At 49.0% G+C, this 24,211-nt stretch overlaps 1 protein-coding gene across 2 annotated transcripts in view; it reads right to left on the reverse strand.

The window, feature by feature from the left end:
* Positions 1-21,872, reverse strand: part of LOC142573071 (uncharacterized) — a 100,896-nt gene extending 79,024 nt beyond the window's left edge. For both annotated transcript variants that reach the window (XM_075682586.1, XM_075682585.1), the window contains exon 1: positions 21,725-21,872. In XM_075682586.1, coding sequence (XP_075538701.1) covers positions 21,725-21,851 — 127 coding nt within the window. In that variant the 5' untranslated portion in view covers positions 21,852-21,872. The remainder of the gene's footprint in view (positions 1-21,724) is intronic.
* Positions 21,873-24,211: the final 2,339 nt, after the last annotated feature.

Consider the following 24,211-nt stretch of genomic DNA (forward strand, 5'->3'; position numbering starts at 1 on the left):
CTCGTTGAAACTGAAGACGCTACACTCTTGGGCAAAGTTACACCCTTTGGGGTGTATCTCTGCCACACAACGATAATCGTGATCTGCCTTGCTTGCATTTCCTTTCTTGAAAACGCCGTGCCCACTACTTTGCTGTCGGGAATGCTATGACATGCTGATAGCATGACACGCTGATAACGCGCATGCCGTTCGTTACTGGAAAGTACCGGGCTCGTCACGTTAAAGGAAGGAAATGCGGACAAGACAGACGACGATTATTGTTTTGTGGCAAAAGGATGTGATTTTGCTTAAGAGTGTACAGATACCCACCATAGAGTAACATAGTAAGCGTAAAGAGTGGACACTTCCATAGGCGCCTGCCGCCGACTTTGGTTTCAGCGCACCTAGCGGAATCGGCGAAACGCGTCAGCCTCCAAGATAGTCGCACACACCGCCGAATCTCGGAGACCCTAATTTCAGTTTCTTTTTTTTTTTTTGCGTAACCCATGTTGTTGCTTAAATCGAATGATTTCTTGCAGGCGCTTGTGCCGATGTTTATATGTGTTGACGACGAGCGCACAAAGGTGTTTCACTCATGTTAGTTTAATTTAATTCATATTTGCTGTTTCAAGCTCTAACTTAGCGCAACAATCATGCCAACTGTTGAGGAAGTAGAACTTTGTCGCTTATGATATTATACGTCTAGTAACTCACGATAAAAGGCGTATCGTAAATAAATGTGCCGTGTTCCTTATTAAATATAAATCAACTTGCTGCACAGTGAAGAACACGAAAATAGCCGACAACAATTTATTGCAGCAAGATTGTGAGGGGCAGATACATGAAAACGGGAAGAAACAGCGAAATGGAACTAATACGGGTGTCACACGGCGCACTTTAAAACGCGATCAAGCCCAATCCGATTTGAATTGGTCGGTCGCGATTGGTTCTTTTGCGCAAGCTGCACGATGGAATCAATAGCAGTCGAGAATTTCAATCTGGATCGGACTTGATCGCGATTGAAAGTGGTCGTGTGACACCCGTATAATGGACAATAGTGGGAAATTAATGGCGTGATGGCAATAACTTTGCACATGTAAAACACATAGAAGACGTGTTGCAACTATCCAGATAATGATAAAAAAAACTGCACATACACGACAGCAATTAATTTGCTCAAAATGGGATTGTTTTAGGAGGAAAAAAAATATGACGTTTTTTCTTGTACTTCTGCGAAGGAGGGTGAATTAGGGCACCAAAATTATGTGAATGGTAGCGTGCCGAAATGAAATGGCTGCAAAAATAATTGAGCACGCACCAACATATCATCTGGAATGTGTAAGCCAGTGCGTCCGTCATTAAACAGCTGCAATTAGGCACTTTGTGTTGGTGGTCTTCACCTGCTGTCTTCGAAGCCTTGCAATCGTCTTCTGATACTTGGAATTTTGCCCTTGAGTATGCATGATGTCCTTTGGCTGTACAGTGTATTTTGATGAAATGCTGGAGATTTCTGCAATACGTAGAATAACAGACAGAAGGTAAGCAATGCTGGAGGCTTCAAAGCTATTGTACGTAGATGCTACGTTCCTTCGTATAAACAACACTGGAGCCTGCAAAGGTCTATAATGGTGATGGTGCGTTCCTTCATATAATGCGTATTTTTTTTCGGTTAAGGAAGCACTGTTATAAATGCTAAGAAACAAGGAACTTTCTACCGTAAGGACTCCATACACAATTAAAACATGAATTCACGTATCTTCAGCCCAATGCAGAACAGCTAACAACGCTCGCGCGCACATAGCCTGCTACAGAGGTTGAGAGAGCGCATTATCGCAATACTGCAAATATTGCACCTGTACCGCTTTAGAAATAGCTACATTTCTTTTGCGAAAGTAGAGCACCATACCTTTTCAGCAGTCGCTGCGCGTAACATAAAGCTCTCTGCCCCGAACGGCATGTGTTCATAGGCCGCATTTTTTAACAAGCCATCTTATTTTATTTTCTAACTTCGTCATTGTATTGAACGTGCCTCGCAGCTCGGACGCTGCCGCATCGCTGTTATCACCGCTCATTGCTCATTAGCACCACCGCTCATTGCTGCGCATAAAAAAAAACAGAATACGAAATGAAAGTCAGCGTAGCCAATGGGCAACAGCTGTTCATGGCTGCAAGGCCGTCGTCACTCGTTCATGCGGCTAACTGTGACATAACGTCATGCGAAGAGAATAAGACGTTAACAACGCGCAAAAGAACTTGCTGTGGCCTTACCATGAAACGGCGACGACGCAGACGCTGGCAGAAGAACCCAACAACGATGCTCAGGTGCAAGAAAGAGCCTGACTAGGCTTCGCACATGTTGGGTCGTGCCCAGTGGTCGTGCCGCCTGTCAAGCTGGTAGCCGCAGCCGCAGCCGCATTTTTTTATGTGCTCTGCCACATAGAGGAATCGGCGAAGCTCCATAGTTCGGCCGTGAAATGGCTCGAGTGTCCGCTCTTGTCGTTTACTATGTTACTCTATGGACCCACGACGCAACGTTCCTGCATTGATCTCACCTTTGCAAGCAGGCTGTGTCACGTTAGGATGGCAGAGCCTCTGACCATCTCCCACAGCGATCACAAGGCAATAGTGTGCAAGTGTAGAGTCGTCCGTGAAAGTGTGAGTGTGTGCGTGTAATCAACGGCTACATGATCTTAAAGGAAGCCTACACAACTTAACGAAATGTGTTTTCATTCAACTTCAGCGTTCAAAAAGTACAATCCTAAACAACCAATGAGATCACCCATGCACAGCATTTCTTGACTTTGTTATGTGGTCGTTGGCTTCAGATTTTGCTTATGTTTACATTGGGGGAAAGCTTCGCGTTCAACCTTCCTTCTTTAAGAAAGGGGCTTTGATTTTTTTTTGTGTGTGTGTGGTGTATGATCTTAAAATCGTGCTTCGAATCTGTGAGCTGTGAGTGTCCTTCGCTGAACTCACTTCACGAAGAGTTAACGCGGGTCGGCGCTGCTTCTGGCTATATCGACGCGTAATGTGCTGCGCGTTTTATTCATCAAAATTGTTGCAGAAGCTTCGAAGATCTCGTTCTGAAGCGGCGCTTCAGCAGCGCGCTCTGCCGGCGGCTAGTCGCAACGCAACTTCGCACCTTGCACCGATTTCGCCATACGAGCTAATCGTGTGCCGAAAACGGAGATGGCACACCGAGGCGTCAGGACCTCTCCTGCTTTGTTAGTTTTGCTCCATGCGCTCAGTGCACCGTCCGGTTTCATATTGTTGAATTAACTTCTTCGCGCTCAGCTGCTTCTGTTGCCGGCTACTGCTTCACTGCTCTCTAGCTCAGTACTCTCTCTCAATGCTCGCATTGTTGTTCCATTTACTTCTTTCTCCTTTACTGAGCTGTTGTTGCTCCACAGCGGGTGGTGATCTGGAGCCTGCCACACCTATGCGTTCCTCGGGGCATTGCGTGGGCTGACAGGCGGACGGGCTGGCGCTGGCGACAGAACTGCCGCCTTACCGGGCCCTGGCGTGGGCGCGGAGGAGGGACTGGATGGCGGGCGATGGCTGCGTAGCTCATTGTTTCAGGCTGAGGCTGCGGTGTTTCTGGTGCTGCTAGCCACTGCAGAATTTTTTCCCTGACAATATCAGCAATCAACGCAAACTGGTGCTGCTAGGCTTCAAACATCCTTCGCAGTTCTTTGGGCACAAATGCTCTTGTATTCTCCCTCAGATGCTTTTAGAGCACCGTGCTTGAATTTTGGTGCAGTCTGTCTTGAGGATGTGGAGGTTCTGCTGCCTATTCCGCACTTCGAGCGCTTTCTTGATGCTGGTGGGTTCCGTATCATTGTGGCGAAAAGTTCTTGCTTCACACTTCGCCTGAGTAGAGGAACTTTGTTCTCGGACAATTCCGGCTTGGCTTGGTGGAAAAGACGGGTTATCTCTTCCATAAAGATAAGAACGTTATCGTTAGGTAGCTGCACTCGGGATTCCAGCAGAAGTGCGGCCCTTCATTTTCAGACAAAGCTCGTGAAGGTACTAAGGAAGTTTCTGCGGAGGAGGCCCCACGTTGCATGTGGGGCCTCCTCCGCAGATTCGGTAACGATTTTCCTGATCGTTTTTGGTAAAAGCGCGTGCTCCGAGGGCAGGTTTTGAAGTTGCGGATTGCTCGATGGTCCGGGGCGACGCTGGTGTTGTCTTCGGGAAGTGGGTTTGACGGGGGCGTCCGATGCAAGCACGCGAATACGCCTCCTCCAGTTGTGACGTTGTAGTGACGATGAAGAACACATTAGCAACACTGTGAATCACGCAACTTTTATTGGGTGTACTTTTTCCCATAACAACAAGTAACAGGGAAGCACAAGGATAGCAGCGAGAGCTGAGGGCGATCTTCGAAAATCTGATCTGCGGTTCAAGTGCGTATCCTTGTATACATGGCTCGTGCAAAGTTCCAAGGTAATCGCCTGTGCCCGTGTGCCTTCCAGGAACTGCTACACAATTGGTGTCGCGCACACAATCTGATGATACGAGGTTCGGTGAGAACATACACAACCAATAAAATGGAGGACGACATTCGAGAAAGTTGCAAATCATGCAGGCACACCTTGCGCTGAGCGATAACCTTAGTTGTGAGTGGGTGAAATGCAGTACCCGAGAAAAGGATAAGTACACGCGTCAATATGGACGTACCGGCTTTGCGGGTTCGTCGCCACATTCGAAAATGAAACTTCGGTCGTCGATTTCTATTCCAGTCCATTTCTATTCTACTCCGTAACACTTCGCTCAGCGTGCTCCTTCGTAGTTTCCCCGGCGCGCTATTCTCTTCTCCGCCTCCAGGTGCCTTCCTTCCAGGCGTCATCCTCCTCCGGCGCTCGCTTACCTCGGGCCTTCAAACATACCTTTGCTGATTTCAGTGGCGGGCCATGTACGCTTGCGAGTAAAAATGCTTTTGCGTCAAGAAACATGACAGGACGGAGAGGGATGTGCTGGTGGTATGCTAGCGGAAAATGTTTCTCTGAGCTTCTGTTTCCCTACACTCTAAGAGAACGGTGGGAATCTTGCTAAACAAATTTTGCTGCATAAGATTGGCCAGTTCGGACAGTGCTCACGCCTCAACAATCTAGAAATAAGTTGTGTTCCAACGACTCAAGATGAAAGTTTCAGAAAGATTGTCGAGCTTCTCCGCTATGAAATTGGTTGCCCTGTCACGCTTGAGGACATTGTCACTGAGCACAGAGTTGCAACAGGAGACGCATATAACAAGGACATTATTGTTACCTTGTGTTCGCGCGACAATCGCCCAGAGTTTACAAGGAAACGTCGCAACGCCTCGGTTTCTCTGGCGCACAAGAAAAGTCTACGTCAACGAGCATCTGACGCCTGGCAATAAGCAACTTTCTTCTAAGGCACTTGCCCTCAAAAAGCAAATGAAATAGGCCTTTCTGTGGACTTATAACTGCGTTACCAAGACAAGAGGAACCCTGACGGTGTTGTTCACTGAATAACCTGTGACGTTCATTTCGACGTATTCAATGCTTAAGCTTTCGTGCCGCGATAGAATAGGAATAAAAAGGAGATGGCTTATTCTCTTCCGAGTGACTTTAGTAACAAAAACCTCGCGCCGCTTCTTCTTTTTCTTCCACGCTTCTCCGATGCGGCGCTACATTTTCCTCCGGGGCCGACGAAGCTCACCGAGCGAGTCAGAGTGCGCGTTCATGGTGCGGTTTCAATTGTGCGAGGTGCACAACTTGCGTCTTGCGTGAACGGCGGTTATCAGCCGTCACTTTAACGATGACATAAGCCACTTCACTCAAGCATTTGACAACGACGAACCGGGCCGAATACATGGAGGGAAGCTTTTGGCAACGTCCCCTTTTCCGAACCGGTGTCCACAGCCACACGAAATAAACGGTGGCGAATCTGACGGGCAGATGTTGGGCGTCGTAGCGAGCCTTAGCATGAAGATGCGACGAGAGGGTTCTGAGCCGGGCAAGTTGACGTGCTTATTCGGCACGACAATATATCTGCGTGACAGAAGCATCGTAGTTAGATGAAAAAGGAAATATGGTGTCGAGAAAACTTTGAGGATGGCGAGCGGAAAGTAGAAAGAAAGGTACGTATACTGTGACTTTATGCTTGGCTGTGTTGAAGGCATACGTGATGAACGGTAATGTGGCACCTCAGTTCTTATGGTCCGCTGAGCATTGAAAGCATGTTCACGAGGGTACGATTGGTGCGCTCGGTTAGACCGTTGGTTTGCGGATGGTAAGGCGTGGAATGGCGATATTGAGTCCCACAAAGGCGTAGCAACTCTTCCTCGACGTTAACGGTAAACTGCCGGCCGCGAGCACTTATCACCACACAAGGAGCTCCGTGGCGGAGGAAAACCGAATGCAGAACAAACGCCAAAACATCGGATGCTGTAGCTGAGACAAGTGGCATTGTTTCAGTATAACGCGCTAAATAATCCACGCACACAATTATCCAGCGACAACCAGTGGAAGACTTGGGAGAAGAACCGAGTAAATCTATACCCACTTTCTCAAAAGGTGAAGTCGGCGGTATAACCGATTGCAGAGTTCCTGCAGGAGTTGTAGTCGGTTGTTTGTGGTGTTGGCAGACATCACAGCTGGCGACCTACTGCTTGGTTGTCTTCCACGATTGAGGCTAGTAGGAACGTTGTCGGAGGCGGTGGAGCGTTCGAGCCAATCCAAGGTGACCGGATGTAAGGACGTCGTGCATGGCCCGAAGTACAGCAAGGTGCAGGCATTTTGGGACGACAAGTAGCACCGTTGTTTTAATAATTATTGTGTTAAAACAGACCGTCACGAATCACAAATGGCGTAGCCCGTTCAGATCAGTGGGTCGCATCAATAATCGGCTTTAGTGGAGGGTCGCGCTGTTGTTCGTTCTTGATGACGGCAAAGTAAGGAAAGTCCGACGAGATTGTAGTTTAGTCGTCGAAATAGTCATCATCAGTACTTTCGCTCTGAGAGGAAAGACAAGATAAGCAGTCGGCATCTGTGTGGCACCGATTGCTCTTATAAGCAGCAGAAGTATCGTATTGAAGACGCAAGGCGCACCGAGCCAACCCCCCAGCTGGGTCACACTGTCCAACGAGCCACCAGAGAGAATGATGGGTGGTGACAATCTTGAAATGGCGGCCATACAATTAAGATCTGAACTTGTCGATGACAAAAATGACAGCAAGACATTCCAGTTTCGTGACTGTATAATTGCTTTCTGCTTTCGTCATAGTACGACTGGCGTGCGCAATGACGTGTTGGCATCCGTTATGAAACTGGACGAGCACAGCACCAAAGACCACACCACTTGCATCAGTATGCGGATCGGTGAACGCCTCCGGATCGAAATGGCGAAGAAGTGGCCCAGAGGTGAGCAAAAACTTCAGCTGCTGGAAAGCAGTATCGCACTGAGCGGACCATATGTAGGGAGTTTCCTTGCGGAACAGGTCAGTCAGTGGACAAGCAAGCTGGGCGAAGTCTTTAATAAACCTGAGAAAATAAGAACAAAGGCCCAGAAAACTTCTGTGCTCCATCACTGTCTTCGGCTGCTTAAAGTTGCGAACAGCAGAAATCTTTTGGGGATCTGGCCGTATACCGTCCTTGTCCACGAGATATCCTAGCACAAGGGCTTTACGCTCACCGAAAGGACACTTCTTAAAGTTTAAAACGAGGCCAGCCTGTTGGATGCAGTCCAAAACAGCGGCGGGCCGCTGGTTGTGCTCGTGGAAAGTTCGGCTGAAAATAATCACGTCATCTAAATAACACATACAAATCTCCCATTTGAGACCACGGAGGATGGAGTCCATAAATCGCTCGAAGGTTGCTGGGGCTTTACATAACTCAAACGGCATGACTTTAAATTCCGCCAGGCGTAACAAAAGCGGTCTTTTCTATGTCAGACGGCTGCATCGGTATCCGCCAGTACCCGGACCGGAAGTCAACCGACGAAAAGTACGATGCGGAGTGAAGGCAGGCAACAGTATCATCAATGCGTGGTAAGGAATACACGACTTTCTTTGTGACGGCATCCAGACGGCGGTAATCGACACAAACTCTCCTAGAGTTGTCTTTCTTTTTCACTAGTATAACACGAGCTGCCCAAGGACTGCAAGACTGCTGAATAACGCCTTTTTGCGGCATGTCGTCGACCTGTTCGGCAATCACTTTTCTTTCCGTGGCAGGTACGCAATAGGGTTTCTGACATATCGGAGGCGTTTACCCTGTGTTGACGCGGTGGTGCATACGGGATTCCGGCAACATCCGAGAACGCTCACGTTGAGTAAAACCAAATACTGACTTGTAGCAGGCGAGCACTTGTTGGAGTACGTCCTGCTCGGAAGACGACAACGACTTGTTTGTCATACGTTGCAAGTGATCCGAATAGTTGCGCAATGGTGGACTAATGTCTGAAGAAGCTGCAACTGTTCGTACAGCAATTGTGGCTTGCTCCTCAAATGTTGCCAATTTAAGTCCGACTGGCAGGGTAACAGACACTGAGAAGCGTTCACTGTCCACAAGAAAGCGCGCCCGTAGATGGCTTGATCGAGAGACCAACACATTCTTCTTAATCGCATTGCTATGATGTGGCTCGACAAGAGCACTGCATGATCACATCCGGACACGTGAAGAACTCACGGGAACAAATATGGCTGTCCGACCATGCAGAAACATATCTTGCGACAGCGAAAACACGTCGGCTTGATCGGTCTGCAAATCATCAAGTATGGCGATTGGCAACGTGCTCCTTAGTGAAATGTCAGTCAATTGTAGCGCTGCATTCACGTAGGAAATCTATGCCTAAAATAACATCATGTGTTGCGTGGACTAATACATTGAACTCGGTTCTAAAGCTCTCTCCTCCTATCGCAACCAAAACCGAACACCAGCAATGCGCAACATTTCACCTCCGACTCCACAAAAAGTTTCTTTGCGATCCCACCAGTAGCGTAGCTAGGTCATCTGGCACCCGGGGCCCGTAGGTCTTCTGTCACCCCCCCGCCGAGTGTAGTCGAGGAAGGCGAGGATATCGACAATTACCGGTTTTCAGCACGGGTAAAATCGCCTTGGATACCGCGCACGTCCCCCGGGTCCCCCTCTCCTTCGCTTTGTTTCCCAGAGATCGCGAATGCAGCAGGTATTGGCGGCGAGGAGTTACGGAGTCGCCATCTATGGGAAGTGCCTCGCTGGCGTAGTATGAGGGATCACGCGGCGCGCTCCCTATAGGGTTTGCTGTCAGCGGTCACTAAAAACACCACGCGGGAGCACTCCCGGACATTTCTGCAAGTACTTTCGAAACGACAGAAGTTTCTCACTGTCTAAATAATAATTTTGGGCAAACTGAAAGCACAGAATCGTTTAGAGACGCTATCTATTTACCGAATATGTACAGTGAACGCCACTGTGCACGGTCACCGCGATGGAGTCTCCCGAACCGGCTTCTTGCGTGAAAGATAGGCAAACGCTGAGAGCAAACTATGTGAAATATGTACTTATAGTGTTTGTATAACTAAATGGAGCGTAATAGAATGAAGCCTCAATGCAGCGATCGCACAGCTTCTCAGCGACCGACTGCACGTCTGCATGCTCGTCCGCGTACTGTTTCGCTTTCGCCGCGTGCGCGTTTCCGCACCCTGCCATGAGCTTTAGACCGCATCATATGACCATTTGACAGTATACAGGCAACCATTGTTGCCTGGGCGCTATCAGAGCTGTTCAAAAATAATTTCATTGTAGAGACTTCGACGCCTACAGGGACTGTGATGTGCCGTCGCGACGATTCAATCTCTTTTGTTTTCTAAATTCTTGGACGTTTCAATATTATTTCTCGAGTTGCGTCGCACTATATGTTTATCAGTGCTCTCAGCGTGCGATTTCCCGCTGCTTATTTTTTTGTAATCCAGTGCATTAATTCATAACACAAACATGACCATATGCCATGCTTCTTTTTTAATGTGCTTCTTACCGCCCCCTTTCCCCTCCAGTGAACTTGCAAGTATCTATAGCATCGACAAGTTCATAGACCTAACCATCATGACATTAGTCGGGCAGCGGACTCGGGCGAGCGTCTCAGTGCGCGTTTTCTGCTACTCACTGAACATCGCAGACCCGGCGCCGTAGCAGGAATCTTCCTCGGGTTTGTTCTTGCCGCATACCCGAGTTGTAGCCGACGACTGTGTGCCGGTTTTATGTTTCGCGAGCCAAGCTTCACGCAGCTTCTTGTCCTGCGACTGCGTGTGAATAACGCTGACACCGGGCTCCGTTGCGTACGTCTGGCACTGCGGCGCCGAGAAGTAGCCTACTATGTTGCGCGCCTTCAAAGGCAGCCACTACCTATTGTAATGCTTTCAAGCGTTGTACAGGAGACACTCGAAGCGGGAAAATTTCGCCACTAAATGAGGACCGCAGCGTACGAGGGAATTTAAACTCTTTGTTTTCCGCTCGCTTCGGCGCCCCCGAAGCAGCCGACGCGGCCGCTATGTCCACGTGATCCATAATAGCACGTCACGCCGACGGTGGCGCCAGCTTTTCCAGTGGTGGAGCTCGAGGCCAGTACACGCTGTTTTTGCGCGCCAAATAACACAGGGTGCTGCAATGTTAACTTGTGATAAGCGCATGCGCACATCTGTCAGACTATAAGGCTTGGCAACCAATACAAATGCGGCATCGTAGAAAATACGGGTCGCATCACAAGTAAAAAAAAATTTACCAAGTTTTAACCATGTTTTAACTACCAATTTTGACGGAAACATTTCATTTGCAAAATTGAAGGCCGACATTCATGTTTTGCCCAACAACAACTTCACAAAAATTGTCGTAGGTACTATGGCCCGGGCTATTTTGGCTGTGGGCAGCCCTGAACGAAACAGACAGACAATCAGACAAAGAACTTTAATAACAAGGTCCTGAGAAGCTTTGCCCTAGGGCAGAGCGAAAACGAAAATTAAATTGTGTCTGAGTGACGCTGATCTCCCCACCATATTAGAAAAACGGAAAACGCCACCTGCCTCCCTGCTTCGCGGGCGCCAATGTTATGACAATAACGAGTTCTCTTCATTCTGATCAATAAAGCCTTGTTTTTATTTGCTGCTATACGGACAATCGTGATTATCCGAGCTGCGGTACCACCAAAAGATTGGGAACAGAATAGAGCACGCTTCACGTCGATTCTTGGCGTCACCATAAAAAAAAAGTTGGAGGACGCTTAAGCTTCGCCTTCAAGAGCGGAACGCGACAGCGTTCCCGTCGACCCCGCCAAGGGGTGTAAGACAATGGGCTACGGCGCAGCGACTACGCGCCCCGCATCGGACGCGGTGAGCGTCGAGCAACGCAGCGTTCGGCGCGACAACGAAATGTGCGCCTGAGCAAGCGACGCACGCCTGAGCCTTAGAAACAGCTCGTTTCTAAGGCAACACCGCGTTCACTAGAGGCGCTTTTGTACCGCTTTGAAGAATCGAGCTCGTGGCTCAGTGGTAACGTCTCCGTCTCACACTCCGGAGACCCTGGTTCGATTCCCACCCAGCCCATCTTGGAAGTTGCTTTTTATTTATGAAGTGCCTGCCGTGATTTATCGCTCACGGCCAACGCCGCGGACGCCGACACCGACGACACCGGCTTTTCTGCGACACGAGCTCCTTAACGCTATCGCGTTAAAAAGTAGACCGCGATGAAGCCCGTGCCAGCGAAACCTGTTGGTCTGCACTGGCAATGGAGAGGGTTGAGGGATCAACCTCACTGGTCCACTATTTCATATTTCTTCCGCTACTGCCATACTGGGCGCCGCCCGCAGTGGCAAAGTACTGTAGGTTTTAGCAACCAAAACGGTTTTGTTTAAGAAGCTTTGAGCTTCTTATGATTTTGAGTCCTCAATTCTGGAATTGAAGTGCTTCCTCTGTAAGTATAATTTATGGATTGTTAAGGATATGGTTATTACTTATCTGCCATATTTTTCACGCTACCGAATTCCTAGTAATCACAAAGACACATAACTTCATAGAATATCACCTTACAAAATTCACGTTGTTATTTTTTTTGTAAAATTCTGTGCAGCTGACACAGACACTGCACTTGTGACATGAAGTCACACAACCACGACAGTTTTCTTAACCATTCGAGGGTAAGAAGGAAAGCGTGAAACATAACGGCAGGTTTCGCAGCGGCTTCTCGGAGAGAGCGGGAGAGGGGAAGTAAAAGCGAGCTGAACATCGCGGCGCCCGCGACTATATACAGCCTGTCGAGTCATACGCCGCCAAACTCTTCGGCCGCACCGAGTCTGAAGACGATCCAGAGAATCCCATTCGCGACTTTTGACGGCCGCACTTATGCAACGTCGCTCTCAACGAACAACGCGATCGCCGGGCGCGCTGGTTGAACGCCCTCTTGCTGCTGTCCTTGTTCGTCTTCGCTGCGCATTCTGAACGGAAAAGGGGCCCAAGAGCCTTAACGGCTTACAACGCCTCACTGTATGTCTAGCGACTCCTGCTCCCAGCATGAACGCACGACATGAGCGCACCCCACACGAAACGTTCCACTAAGGCGAATAGTTTAGCGACCATTTTGCGAAATAAATTTTTTAGCCCGCACATTCGTGCAATTATTTCGTGGGGTGTTAATAGAGTTGCAGCCGGCAATTCTTCGGCGCAACGCATCGGGTAGCTCGGGCTACTGGATACCGGAGCATTCTTTGCCATTTGCGCCCAGTCAAGCCGGCGGAAAGAGGGGAGTCTTCAGGCTTATGACACCCCCCCCCCCCTCCACTGGCCCCTTGCACCCGGGGCCCACGGCCCCCCGGCCCCCCCTGTTGCTACGCCACTGGATCCCACTCGAGCATAACTTTCTGTCCGAAGCGACTTTCAAAGCAAAGGCTCACAACAGAAATAGCGCCACCTGTATCAACAATAGCAGTAATATTTACACCGTCTGCACACACACACACACACACACACACACACACACACACACACACACACACACACACACGCGCGCGCGCGCGCACACACACACACACACACACACACACACACACACACACACACACACACACACACACACACACACACACACACACACACACACACACCTTGTTCTTCAGTATAACAGACGGAGGAATTGGCGAGTCTGACCGTCCCGCGACCGCACCTCCATCGGGCTCACCAGCTAGTTTTCCAGCTGCGGCGGGCAAGGCCACCGACGGCGGCGCGGGGATGGCGAACGGCGCAGTTGGGTCGGCGGCGGTGTAATGCTGCGCTCGGAAACAGGGGACTCATCGCAAGATTGGTACGACCACTGTAGCCGCAGAGGATGGACTGCAAATGGCGCGGGCGCGTCTTGTGAACACGAGCTGTGTACGCAGAAAAACGTCGCGCTCGCTGCAGGCGGCGGTGACAAAAGCGCGCAATATGTCCTCGGGAACCGCAGGTAGATCGCAGTTGAAACTAAATGGAGCAGCTACGCGTGGCGCCGGGTATGATTCCGCGAGAGCATGTCGTGGCATCGGGTATTCCGCAGGAACACATCGTGGTGTTTTGTAGTACTCCGTAGTATCACGTCAGACTGGTGAGGACTGGCGGCGACTGTGATTCGCCGGGAGTGACCAAAAGCTCGTGCTATTTATGTGTGGCTCTTCAGAAGGCTGTCGGCGCTCGATGCGATGTTCCCGCGACCAGGATCGCGGTTCGGGAATGCACTCGTCAAACGCGCGCTGATAATCAGCGTCCACTCCCTGAAGTCGTGCTAGCTCTTCCTGAACCACTCGACGCACGATCGAGGCGACGTCATCGCAGGCACCGACGTCCATACTTGCAACTGTGGTGATGTTGCCCAAACGCCCAAGCTTCGGTAAGATCCTTTGAGTCTTCAGAGCTTCGAAGACGCCACGTTGCTGCCTGAATTCGGAAGGAGCGTTCAGGGTTTCTCTCGTTATTAAAAAATTGTAGGCGTCTTCAGCGATGCCTTTTAACAGATGTCCTACTTTGTCTTCATCCAACATATTCACGTTTACAATTCCGCATAGCTTCAATATTCCTTCAAGATACGTTGTACACGTTTCACCAGGCAATCGGGCTCTGCGCGAAAGCGTGTGTTCCACTTTCTTCTTTTTGGAAGTGGAGTCCTGGACAAGAATCTCCCAAGTGGTCAGCACGCGTTCATGATTGTCAAACCAAAGTAGAGCAGTACAGGCGAGAAAAAATGCAACGTTCACAGGCTGCGCTGACGTACTCCACCCGTTATGCCGGCTCACTCTTTCGTAGTGTTTCAGCCAGTCATCCACGTCTTCATCTGTTTTTCCTGAGAATATGCGTGGTTCCGCCATCCAGCAGCTAGGTTGCCTTGGTCTTTGGCTGGCTTGAACGATGCCTCCTTCGACGGTGTTCGTTGACCGGTCTGCTTGGGCGTTGGCCATGCTTGTTGGCTCCGGTGTTAGTCCAGCCAGGCGTCTGCTTCTGCGAAGATTTTGTAGGACTGGGTTGTCGAGGGCGTCCAGTACCCAGCACTTCCACTCTTATTACGGATGTAGAATGGATTTAGTTACAATGACAAGGGTAGAGCAGACATGGGACTGTCCGAAACAGCCGATCACCCCAACACCTCGCGCTGCTTCTGTTTCTTCCACGCTTCTCCGATGTGGCGTTACAATATTTACGACTTTCCCATATGACTTAACCTTCCTTCCTGTTTACACTGATTACACTACTATCTTTTCCCATCATTATAATCCAGTCTCTCGTATCTAATATTCAAGCTTACCTAACCTCTCGCGAAGAATGATGCAACTCTAATAGACTCCCGATTAATCAGTCCAAAACTAGTTTCACGATTTTTCATTGAGCCAACAAAAAACTACTAACTATTCCCATTCTTTATGTCAATTCTGTAGCCATTCTTAAGTGATCGTACATCGTTTTTAGGAGTTATAGGTGACACCAATTTCAAGTTTCACCAATATATCAATTTCGTTTGTAAAATGATTTCATATGCAATTAGGGTTTTGGTAAAATCAAGAAAGTGTTTTAAAAAGCATAAAGACTCTTAAAAAACTGTATTACGCATTCATACACGGCCACCTAGTTTTTGTATTACATCATGGGGTAATTCATATTCAGCTCACATTTGGCCTCTGAATGTCTCGCAAAGGCAAGCCGTGCGATTTAGCACTTCCGCTGCTCGACTGACGCAATCACATCCTATTTTCGTCCAGCTTAACAAACTACCTATCCCTGAACGATATAATTACAGTATCTGCGTTTTGTTTTTTAAGGTTTCTCATCGCCTGCTTATAATGGGCATTTATCCTTCCGTGACGTTATATAATTCTAAAGAAAAAAAAAACTAGATTAGCGCTCCATAATAACCGTCTGCTGCCTAGAGTACATACTAATTACGGGAAAATGAGCTCTGTTTTCTCATCTATTTCTTTATGGAATTTACTCACATCTGAACTAAAAGAAATAATCTCTGTTTATGCATTAATGCGAGAGCTAAAAATGTTTTTATTCAATGTGTAATTGTTGCGTTCCCCTAAGTTCGTTAACTCTGTGTGTTTCATGATGAGTTTCTACTTCATCACTTAAATGTTAGACGCTGTCTTTGTTAAGAGTAACATTCCTAAGTTGTTTATATTGTTATATCTTCGCTTTATCAGTTGTCTTATGTACTAACGTTAGAACTTATTATTAATTATTAACACTGGGACGTGGTACCACCTGCGGTTTGTAACCTTGCGACCTCCTGCTGCATATTTACCTGTATTGTATACTCCTTAATTTACTACTAATAAAGATTGCTTGATGGATATAAAATGCATATGATATAGGGATTTGGCGTTTATATATTAGTTCGTTATGTAGGTCATTTCGTTGTAGACCCGTTCGACTGTATTGTCACATGGTAGTGACGGTTAAGAAGGCAGCAAAACTGTGATTTACGAAGCGAGCGTTTTAATGGGCGAACTTGTGCCCTCAAAAACAGGCTACACTTAAAGAACAACGGTAGCGGCGAACACGGTCGGCGGTTGTCGAAATCTGATCAACGGGTCAAGCGCGTAGGCTTCTATACATCATTCGACGAATGTTCCAGGCTAATCGCTGGGAGCCGTGCCTTCCACAAAGTTCTACATTCGCGTAGCGCACACATGCAATCAGGTTACACAATGTTCGGTCACAGACAGTGGATCGAACCAACGATAACATTCCAGAAACTTCCGACACATGCAAGCGCGTCCTGCGCTGTGCGATAACACTTGTTATGCGGTGAAACGTGTCGCCCGAAGAAGACAAGTACACGTGTCAATACCCCCTCTCAAAAAAAGCATCGACCCGATGCTTCAAACAAACGAAAGTAATAAAGAAATGCACTCGTAGCAACGAAAACAACAAAATAAGGAAGTTCGTGAGCGTCCGTAAAAGGGTGTAAGACGCACCACGTGGACCACTTCAGATCGTGCGCGGCGCCGCTGTGAATGCGAAATGCCATCTGGCACGACCTCATAGTCCAGTGCGCCAATACGTCGGTTGACCTTGTAGGCTCCGAAATAGCGTCGCAGTAGTTTCTCACTGAGTCCTTGTCGGCGTATCGGGGTCCATATCCAAAAACGGTCGCCGGGCTGGTACTCTACGAAGCGTCGCCGGAGGTCGTAGTGTCGGCTGTCGGTCCTCTGCTGGTTCTTGATCCGCAGCCGGGCGATCTGTCGGGCTTCTTCGGCGCGCTGGAGATAGGTAGCGAAGTCAAGATTCTCCTCGTCAGTGACGTCCGGCAGCATGGCGCCGAGCGTCGTCGTCGGGTTCTTGCCGTAAACCAGCTTGAACGGCGTGATCTGTGTTGTCTCTTGCACCGCCGTGTTGTAAGCGAATGTTACGTACGGCAGGACGGCATCCCAGGTCTTGTGTTCGAAGTCGACGTACATTGCTAGCATGTTGGCGAGGGTCTTATTCAGCCGCTTATTAAAGGGACACTAAAGCGAAACAATAAATCAGTGAGGCTAATGAAGCATTGCTTGAGAACCCTGCAGGCAATCATTTCAAAAATATAGTTTGATTATTAGATGAGAAAATGACGGTACCAGTATCAGTATTTGAATTTCGCGCCGAAACCCCAGCGCCGAAACGTCAGCGTGACGTCAGGGATTCCAAAGTATGTTTTCGCATTTGGGCAGCGTTGGCTGAATAAAGGTTCCCGAAACTTGCCATGTTTAATATTTGGTTCCTTTGGAACACAATGTAGTCAATGTGTACCGCTATATATAGTTAGTAGGCCCTAGAAGATGACATCAAAATCCAAGACGTCACAGCCCCCAGGTGCGGGAACTTAAGTAGGCGTCACCACCCGCATTTCGTTAGTGCGCTTTTTCTGGCTTACCAAACGTCTTATCGTTGTAAGAGCGGTGTTCTTGGTGTTTTAGAACGGTAATTTACTGATGCAGAAGAAATAATTTTTCACTTTAGTGTCCCTTTAAGAGCATTCGTCTGTGGGTGGTAGGCCGTTGTCCTCCTATGGCTTGTCTGACTGTATCGCAGAATGGCTTGGGTGAGCTCCGCTGTAAAGGCCTTTCATCTGTCGGCGATGATGATTTCTGGGGCGCCATGTCGCAGCAGGTTGTTGTCGACAAAGAATTTCGCTACTCCGACTGCGCTACCTTTCGGTAGTGCTTTAGTTTCAGCGAAGCGGGTGAGGTAGTCCGTCGCCACGACGATCCACTTATTTCCGGTTGTTGACGTCGGAAAGGCTCCCAACAAGTCCATCCCGATCTGCTGGAATGGTCGGCAAGGAGGCTCGATTGGCTGTAGTAATCCCACTGGCCTTTTCGGTGGGGTCTTGCGTCGCTGACAGTCTCGGCATGTTCTGACATAACGGGCGATGTCGGCGGTCTGGCGCGGCCAATAATACCTTTCCTGTATCCTCGACAGTGTCCGGGAAAATCCGAGGTGTCCAGCGGTTGGATCGTCATGTAGGGCGTGCAATACTTCTGGACGCAGTCCTGACGGGACAACAAGAAGGTAGTTGGCGCGCACTGGTGAGAAGTTATTTACGAGTAGGTTGTGTTGAAGCGAGAACGAAGACAATCCTCGCTTAAATGCCCTAGGGACAACGTCGGCGTGCCCTTCCAAATACTCTAAGGGGTTTTTCAACTCCGGGTCTGTTGGCTGTTGTTCAGCAAAGTCTTTCGCGCATAAAATGCGAAGAAAGGCGTCGTCATGTTCGTCATCTTGCGGCGGCGAGTGAATGGGGGCGCGTGATAGGCAATCGGCATCAGAGTGTTTTCGTCCGGACTTATAGGTTACAGTGACATCATATTCTTGCAGTCTCAGGCTCCACCGCGCCAGCCGTCCTGATGGATCGTTTAAATTCGGTAGCCAACACAAGGCGTGATGGTCGCTGACCACTTTGAATGGCCTGCTATATACGTAAGGGCGAAATTTCGCTGTAGCCCAAACGATGGCGAGGCATTCGTTTTCGGTTGTAGAATAATTGCCTTCCGCTTTTGACAACGACCGGCTAGCGTAAGCTATCACGTGTTCATGTCCATCTTTTCTCTGTACTAGGACCGCACGGAGGCCTATAGGCTACTGGCGTCAGTGTGGATTTCGGTATTGGCGTGCTCGTCGCAGTGCGTAAGTACGGGCGGCGACTGCATGCGTCGTTTGAGTTCTTGAAATGCGTCGGCCTGCGGCGTTTCCCACTTGAACTCGACATCACATTTAGTTAGCTCTGTCAGCGGCTCAGCGATGCTGAAAAGTCCTTGACAAATCATCTGTAGTAGGCATACATGCCAAGAAATGTACGCACTGCCTTCTTGTCGATGGGCTGCGGGAACTTTGCGATGGCAGCTGTCTTCTGCGTGTCGGGGCGGACTCCAGACTTGCTGATGACGTGGCCTAGGAAGAGAAGCTCATCGTAAGCGAAGCGGCACTTTTCCGGCTTCGGAGTGAGCCCTGATGACTTGATGGCCTCTAGTACTGTCGCAAGCCGCCTAAGGTGATCGTCGAAATTTCCGGTGATGACGACGACGTCATCCAAGTAAACAAGACAGGTCTTCCACTTCAATCCTGCTAACACCGTGTCCATGACGCGCTGGAACGTTGCAGGGGCAGAGCACAGTCCGAATGTCATGACCTTGAACTCGTAGAGGCCGTCTGGCGTGATGAAGGCGGTCTTTTCGCGATCTCTCTCGTCGACTTCTATTTGCGAGTAGCCAGACTTGAGATCCATCGACGAGAAGTATTTTGCGGTGCAGAGCCGATCTAATGCGTCGTCTATCCGTGGTAGGGGGTATACATCCTTCTTTGTGATCTTGTTCAGTCGAAGATAATCGACGCAGAAACGTAAGGTTCCGTCCTTTTTCTTCACCAAGACAACAGGGGATGCCCACGGGCTTTTCGACGGTTGGTTGATGTCGTCGCTCAGCATTTCGTCAACTTGTTCTCCTACAGCTTCATGTTCTCGCGGCGAAACATAAGGGCTCTGGCGGAGTGGTCGAGCGTACTCCTCGGTGATTATGCCAATTATGCGATGCTTCGCGACTCGTGTTCGTCGAATCCTCGATGACTTCGAAAAGCAGCCTTTGTATGGTCGGAGCAGACTTCTGAGCTGTTGTTGCTTAATCATGGGGAGACTTGGATTAATGTCGTAGTCTGGTTCGGAACCATGGTCGTAGGGGTAGATGTGGCGGAATCCGAGAGGGCAAAGGCATTGCTCGTTTCCACAATTTCCTCGATGTACGCGATTGTCGTGCCATTGCTGATGTGCTTGAACTCTTTGCTGAAGCTGGTTAGCATCACTTCCGTTTTCCCTCCGTGGAGTCGAGCGATCCCTCTTGCGACGCAAATTTCACGGTCTAGCAGTAGACGTTGATCACCATCGATGACGCCTTCTACGTCGGCAGGTGTTTTGGTGCCGACGCAAATGAAAATGCTGGAGCGAGGCGGGGATGCTGACTTGACTTTCTAGCACGCTTAAGGCATGCTGACTACGAGAGCTCTCCGGCGGTATCGCTCGATCTTCCGGCAGCGTTATCGACTTCGACTTCAGGTCGATGATTGCGCCGTGTTGGTTCAGGAAGTCCATGCCAAGAATGACGTCTCGTGAACACTGTTAGAGGATAACGAAGGTGGTAGGGTAAGTCCGGTCATGAACGGTAATTCTTGCCGTGCAGATTCGAGTCGGCGTGATGAGGTGTCCTCCAGCCGTCCGAATGTGAGGGCCTTCCCATGCAGCTTTAACTTTCTTCAACTGGGCGGCGATGTGCCCACTCATTACGGAGTAATCGGCCCGTGTATCCACTAAGGCGGTAACTGCGTGGCCTTCGAGAAGCAGCACGTCGAGGTCGGTGGTTCTTTGTCTTGCGTTACAGTTAGGTCTTGGCGTCAGATCACGGCTGCGTCGCGTCGACCTGTGGCTGCTATGTGGCGTCATCAGGTCGTCTTTCGCGGGCCTAGTCTCTGCTTCATTATTTCGTCGGGACGGCGGCGTGGCGTTATCGTGTCGTCGAGATGGTCTCTTCGGCGTCTTCGTCGGCGGCGGAGGATCTTCGTCAGTTCGACGAACAGCAACCGCACCGCCATCGGTTGCTGCTTTTAGTTTTCCGGATATGGGCTCGCAGACCGGCCCCGGGCTGGGCCAGTGTATGGTTGGCGCTGCGGCGACAGGTAGTGGCCTGGTGACGGCGAACGGGACGGTCGTCGAGGGCTTCACTGAGTGGCGGCGAGGTAGTCGGCGATATCGCAAGGTCGTTCTCCAACCTGTGGTCGCGGCGTGTTAACGGCGAACCCTCGCACTCCCATTTCGCGGTATGGGCATCGGCGGTAGACGTGACCCGCTTCTACAGTGTCATTATTATTGTGTTTTCATGCCAAAACAATGCTATCGCAATTAACAATTAGGACAGTGTGGCATAAGATTTTTCGTTTTGTAGAATTCACAGTGCCTGCAGGCTCTATTTTGGAATAGCTGCGTGCCACACAATTTGTGAGGATTGCTGAAGTACCGGAACTTTTTTTACCTTTATGCGAATGCTACGGCACAAAGTACGTTGCTATAGCTAGTATTTTTTTTTAGTAGGTAGCATGTAATTCCTATTTTTCGGTTTCCCAAAGACGCGCAAGGAATGACGACTTTTAAACATTTGCTGCCATGGTATTATGTGTTGCTTTCATTTGGGCGTATCTCTCTCGAGGACAGAGCTGACTGAAAAGGCGTTCTTACTGCATAAGCCAGTGTCACGAGATCAAAAATTATGACGCGTTGCCGTTTAGCGTTTGTGGCGTCTCCTAGTTTCGGTTTAGAACGTACACGCATAATCGTTTTCTGCTGAATTGTAGAGCTCCTGTTTAGTCAGGCTCTGAGTGGCCAGGCTCACTAGACGAAAATAAAGCACAAGTCCCGTTTATCGAACCGCCATGGTAAGTTTCATCTGTATCGCAATGCCGTGCGCGTTCGTTCAGTGAGTCCACTATGCAACTTGTGTTTGTCTTGTGTCGCAGCCTCTACGGTATTCTCTCTCCCACGGCCGAAGGGCTGTCACGCAAAGATATAACCTCATAAAGTTGACGAGGGCTGATACATGCAACCGCGTGACTTGTTCTTTACAATGGGCAGGTTGACGTAAACAACTTTCCTTATGTACACCTTACGTTCCGGAGATGAAAAATGATCCATCGGGGCTGATTAAAGGGAGAGGCTGCCAACTATGGCAGTGCCATGGCCTGGTTATGAGACGCACGCAATGAATTATCACTCACCAGGGCGTTTTCCGCATACAGCAAATTTTCCGCATCTCACAGTCCCAAAGCTCAGACAAACAATCACAACGCTGCTCCACAAAATCGTTGTCCGATTTCCTGCATCCATGCCCTTTTGTCGCTTCATCTGAATCTGCGTTGGCTTTCTACTGCCCGAAGGAGAGTAGCAGTAGCTGTAGGGCATCGGTCACGCAGCTGTTGGACATCGGTTCGTATTAAAAGCAACAGAATAACACGACTTTCTGGCGTTTGCACAGCTGAAAGGGAAGAAAAAAAAAACCCTGCGATAGCGCTCTGCGAGAGCAACCAGTTATGTGTCGCCAGCTGACGAGGAAATGGATCTGAAGTACACCCTACTTTTACCATTCTAATTTTGTTACCTGTCCGATGTATGATCATTTGCGTTTATGATTAGTGGCACGGAAGTTGAAGCTCTTGGTGCAAGTAATCGATAAGCCAAAACAAGCGCGAGGTTTTGACCCGGCTTCTGTGATGCCCAGGGCGAAAGAACGCGCGGAGATCCTCAGCGAGGTTGCCGATACGCAGCCTCCAGTGTCGCATTTTGTAGCCAGCCTACTTTCCCATAGCAATTTCATGGAGAACAGTTGTGCTCGTTTGCTGCCACGTAACTGAACTTAACCAGCACGAAATCAGCAATGAAGTAGACAGTAGGGCGAAACCAGAAGCAAGAACTTCGCATAGAAAAAAGCAAGTAAAATAAGAAAGGGCACGAGTTGTAGCCTTCGAAAGACGTACGTTCATTTGGTCGAGGAATGTTTTACTATGGTGAGTAATTTTCAGTACTCGGACATTGGTAATTTCATAGGAAGTTAGCGCAGTTTCCTCCCGACGCTGAGATATATCTGGCTGGCATTTGTGTGATACGTTATACTTTTCTGATCGCGGTTTGTAGGTACCGTACACGCTGATGATCGATAAAGGTGTACGTGCGGTTTATGTTAATGATGCGTATGTAACTGCGGTATATTCATGAGTAAAATTCAACCCTAGGATTTCGTCACTTATAAACTTTGAATATATGTATTGATCATAGATAGAGAATTCTCGCACTGTGAATTAACTTTTGAATGCTAACGTGTGTGTATATATCCATATACCATCTCACTAAACTTCTCACAAGTTGAATGGTGCAAGTACATTTACTGACCAAGACCTCTTCGGTGGTGCTCATGCATAAATCCTACGTGTTACCGTGCAGCGTGAGTGGTATTATTTTGGCTGTTATGGATCTTACTTTCTTGTTTTTCCGGGGTTTTCACCGACGTTTGATATTTCTCTCTCTCGCAGTGGTTTGGCAGTGCACACACCGACGTGATATTCCCTTTGTATATTTCTCCAACGTTACTTTAATGAACATAAGCTGTACAGCCGCTTGTCTTGTCCGTTTCTCTCTCCCCGCAGGAGTGTCTGAGTGAGCAAGCGCTTTGTGTGCTGGAACAGCACGGACCAAAGCACATGGCATTCGTACCCTCCCGTGCTTAACCGTGCTTGGCTTAGCCATGTCTGGGGAAAACGGAATGCTGGTCGTTGAGGCTATGCTGAGTGTTTGGAACTTTAGGGCCCTTCGGCTGAGGCAACACACTTCACGTAGAAGGCAACGTCAGACCTACCCAGGAGAACTTGGTAGTTTCCTTTTCTTGTCCTCCTCTCCAATCAGCGTCTTTGTCTCTGAGTTTTAATCTTCCTTGTCCTTTCTTTACTTCCCTTCATTCCAAACAAACGCATTCCACAATTCCCTCCATGTATGCGATCGTCGTGCCCTTGTTGATGTGCTTGAACTCCTGGCTGAAGTTTGCCAGCATCAATTACCCTTTCCCTCTGTGCTGTCGAGTGATCCATCTTGGCGCGCAAATTCCACGGTCGAGCTGTCGATGTTGGTCGTGCTCGATGACACATTCTTTGTCTGCGGGTGTTTCGGTGCCGACGGAAATGACAATGCTGGAGTGAGGCGGGATCCTAACTTTACCTTCGAGCTCACTCAGGGCATGGTGACTGCGAGCGCTTTATGGTGGTATCGCTTGATCTTCGGATAGCCTTATCGACTTTGACTTCAGGTGGATGGTTGCACCGTGCTGGCTCAGGAAGTCCATGCTTAGAATGATGTCTCATGAACACTGTTGGAGGATAACGAAGGTGGCAAAGGGGATCCGGTCATGAACGGTAATTCTTGCCGTGCAGATTCCAGTCGCCGTTATTGCGCGTCCTCCAGGTGTCCGGATTTCAGGGCCTTCGCATGCAGTATTTACTTTTTAGACTGGGCCGCTATGGCTCCACTCATGACGGAGTAGTCTGCTCCGGCCTCCACTAAGGCGCTGACTGCGTAGCCATCGAAAAGCACATCGAGGTCGGTGGTTCTTTGTCTTGTGTTGCACTTAGCTCTTAAAGGTAAGCTGAAGAGTCTGTCGACCTAAATAAGACGCTCATATACGGATGCGGGAGCCTGATAATCTATGCACGTAAAATTTT

The sequence above is a fragment of the Dermacentor variabilis genome, chromosome 2, assembly GCF_050947875.1.
Source record: "Dermacentor variabilis isolate Ectoservices chromosome 2, ASM5094787v1, whole genome shotgun sequence".
Lineage (NCBI taxonomy): Eukaryota > Metazoa > Arthropoda > Arachnida > Ixodida > Ixodidae > Dermacentor > Dermacentor variabilis.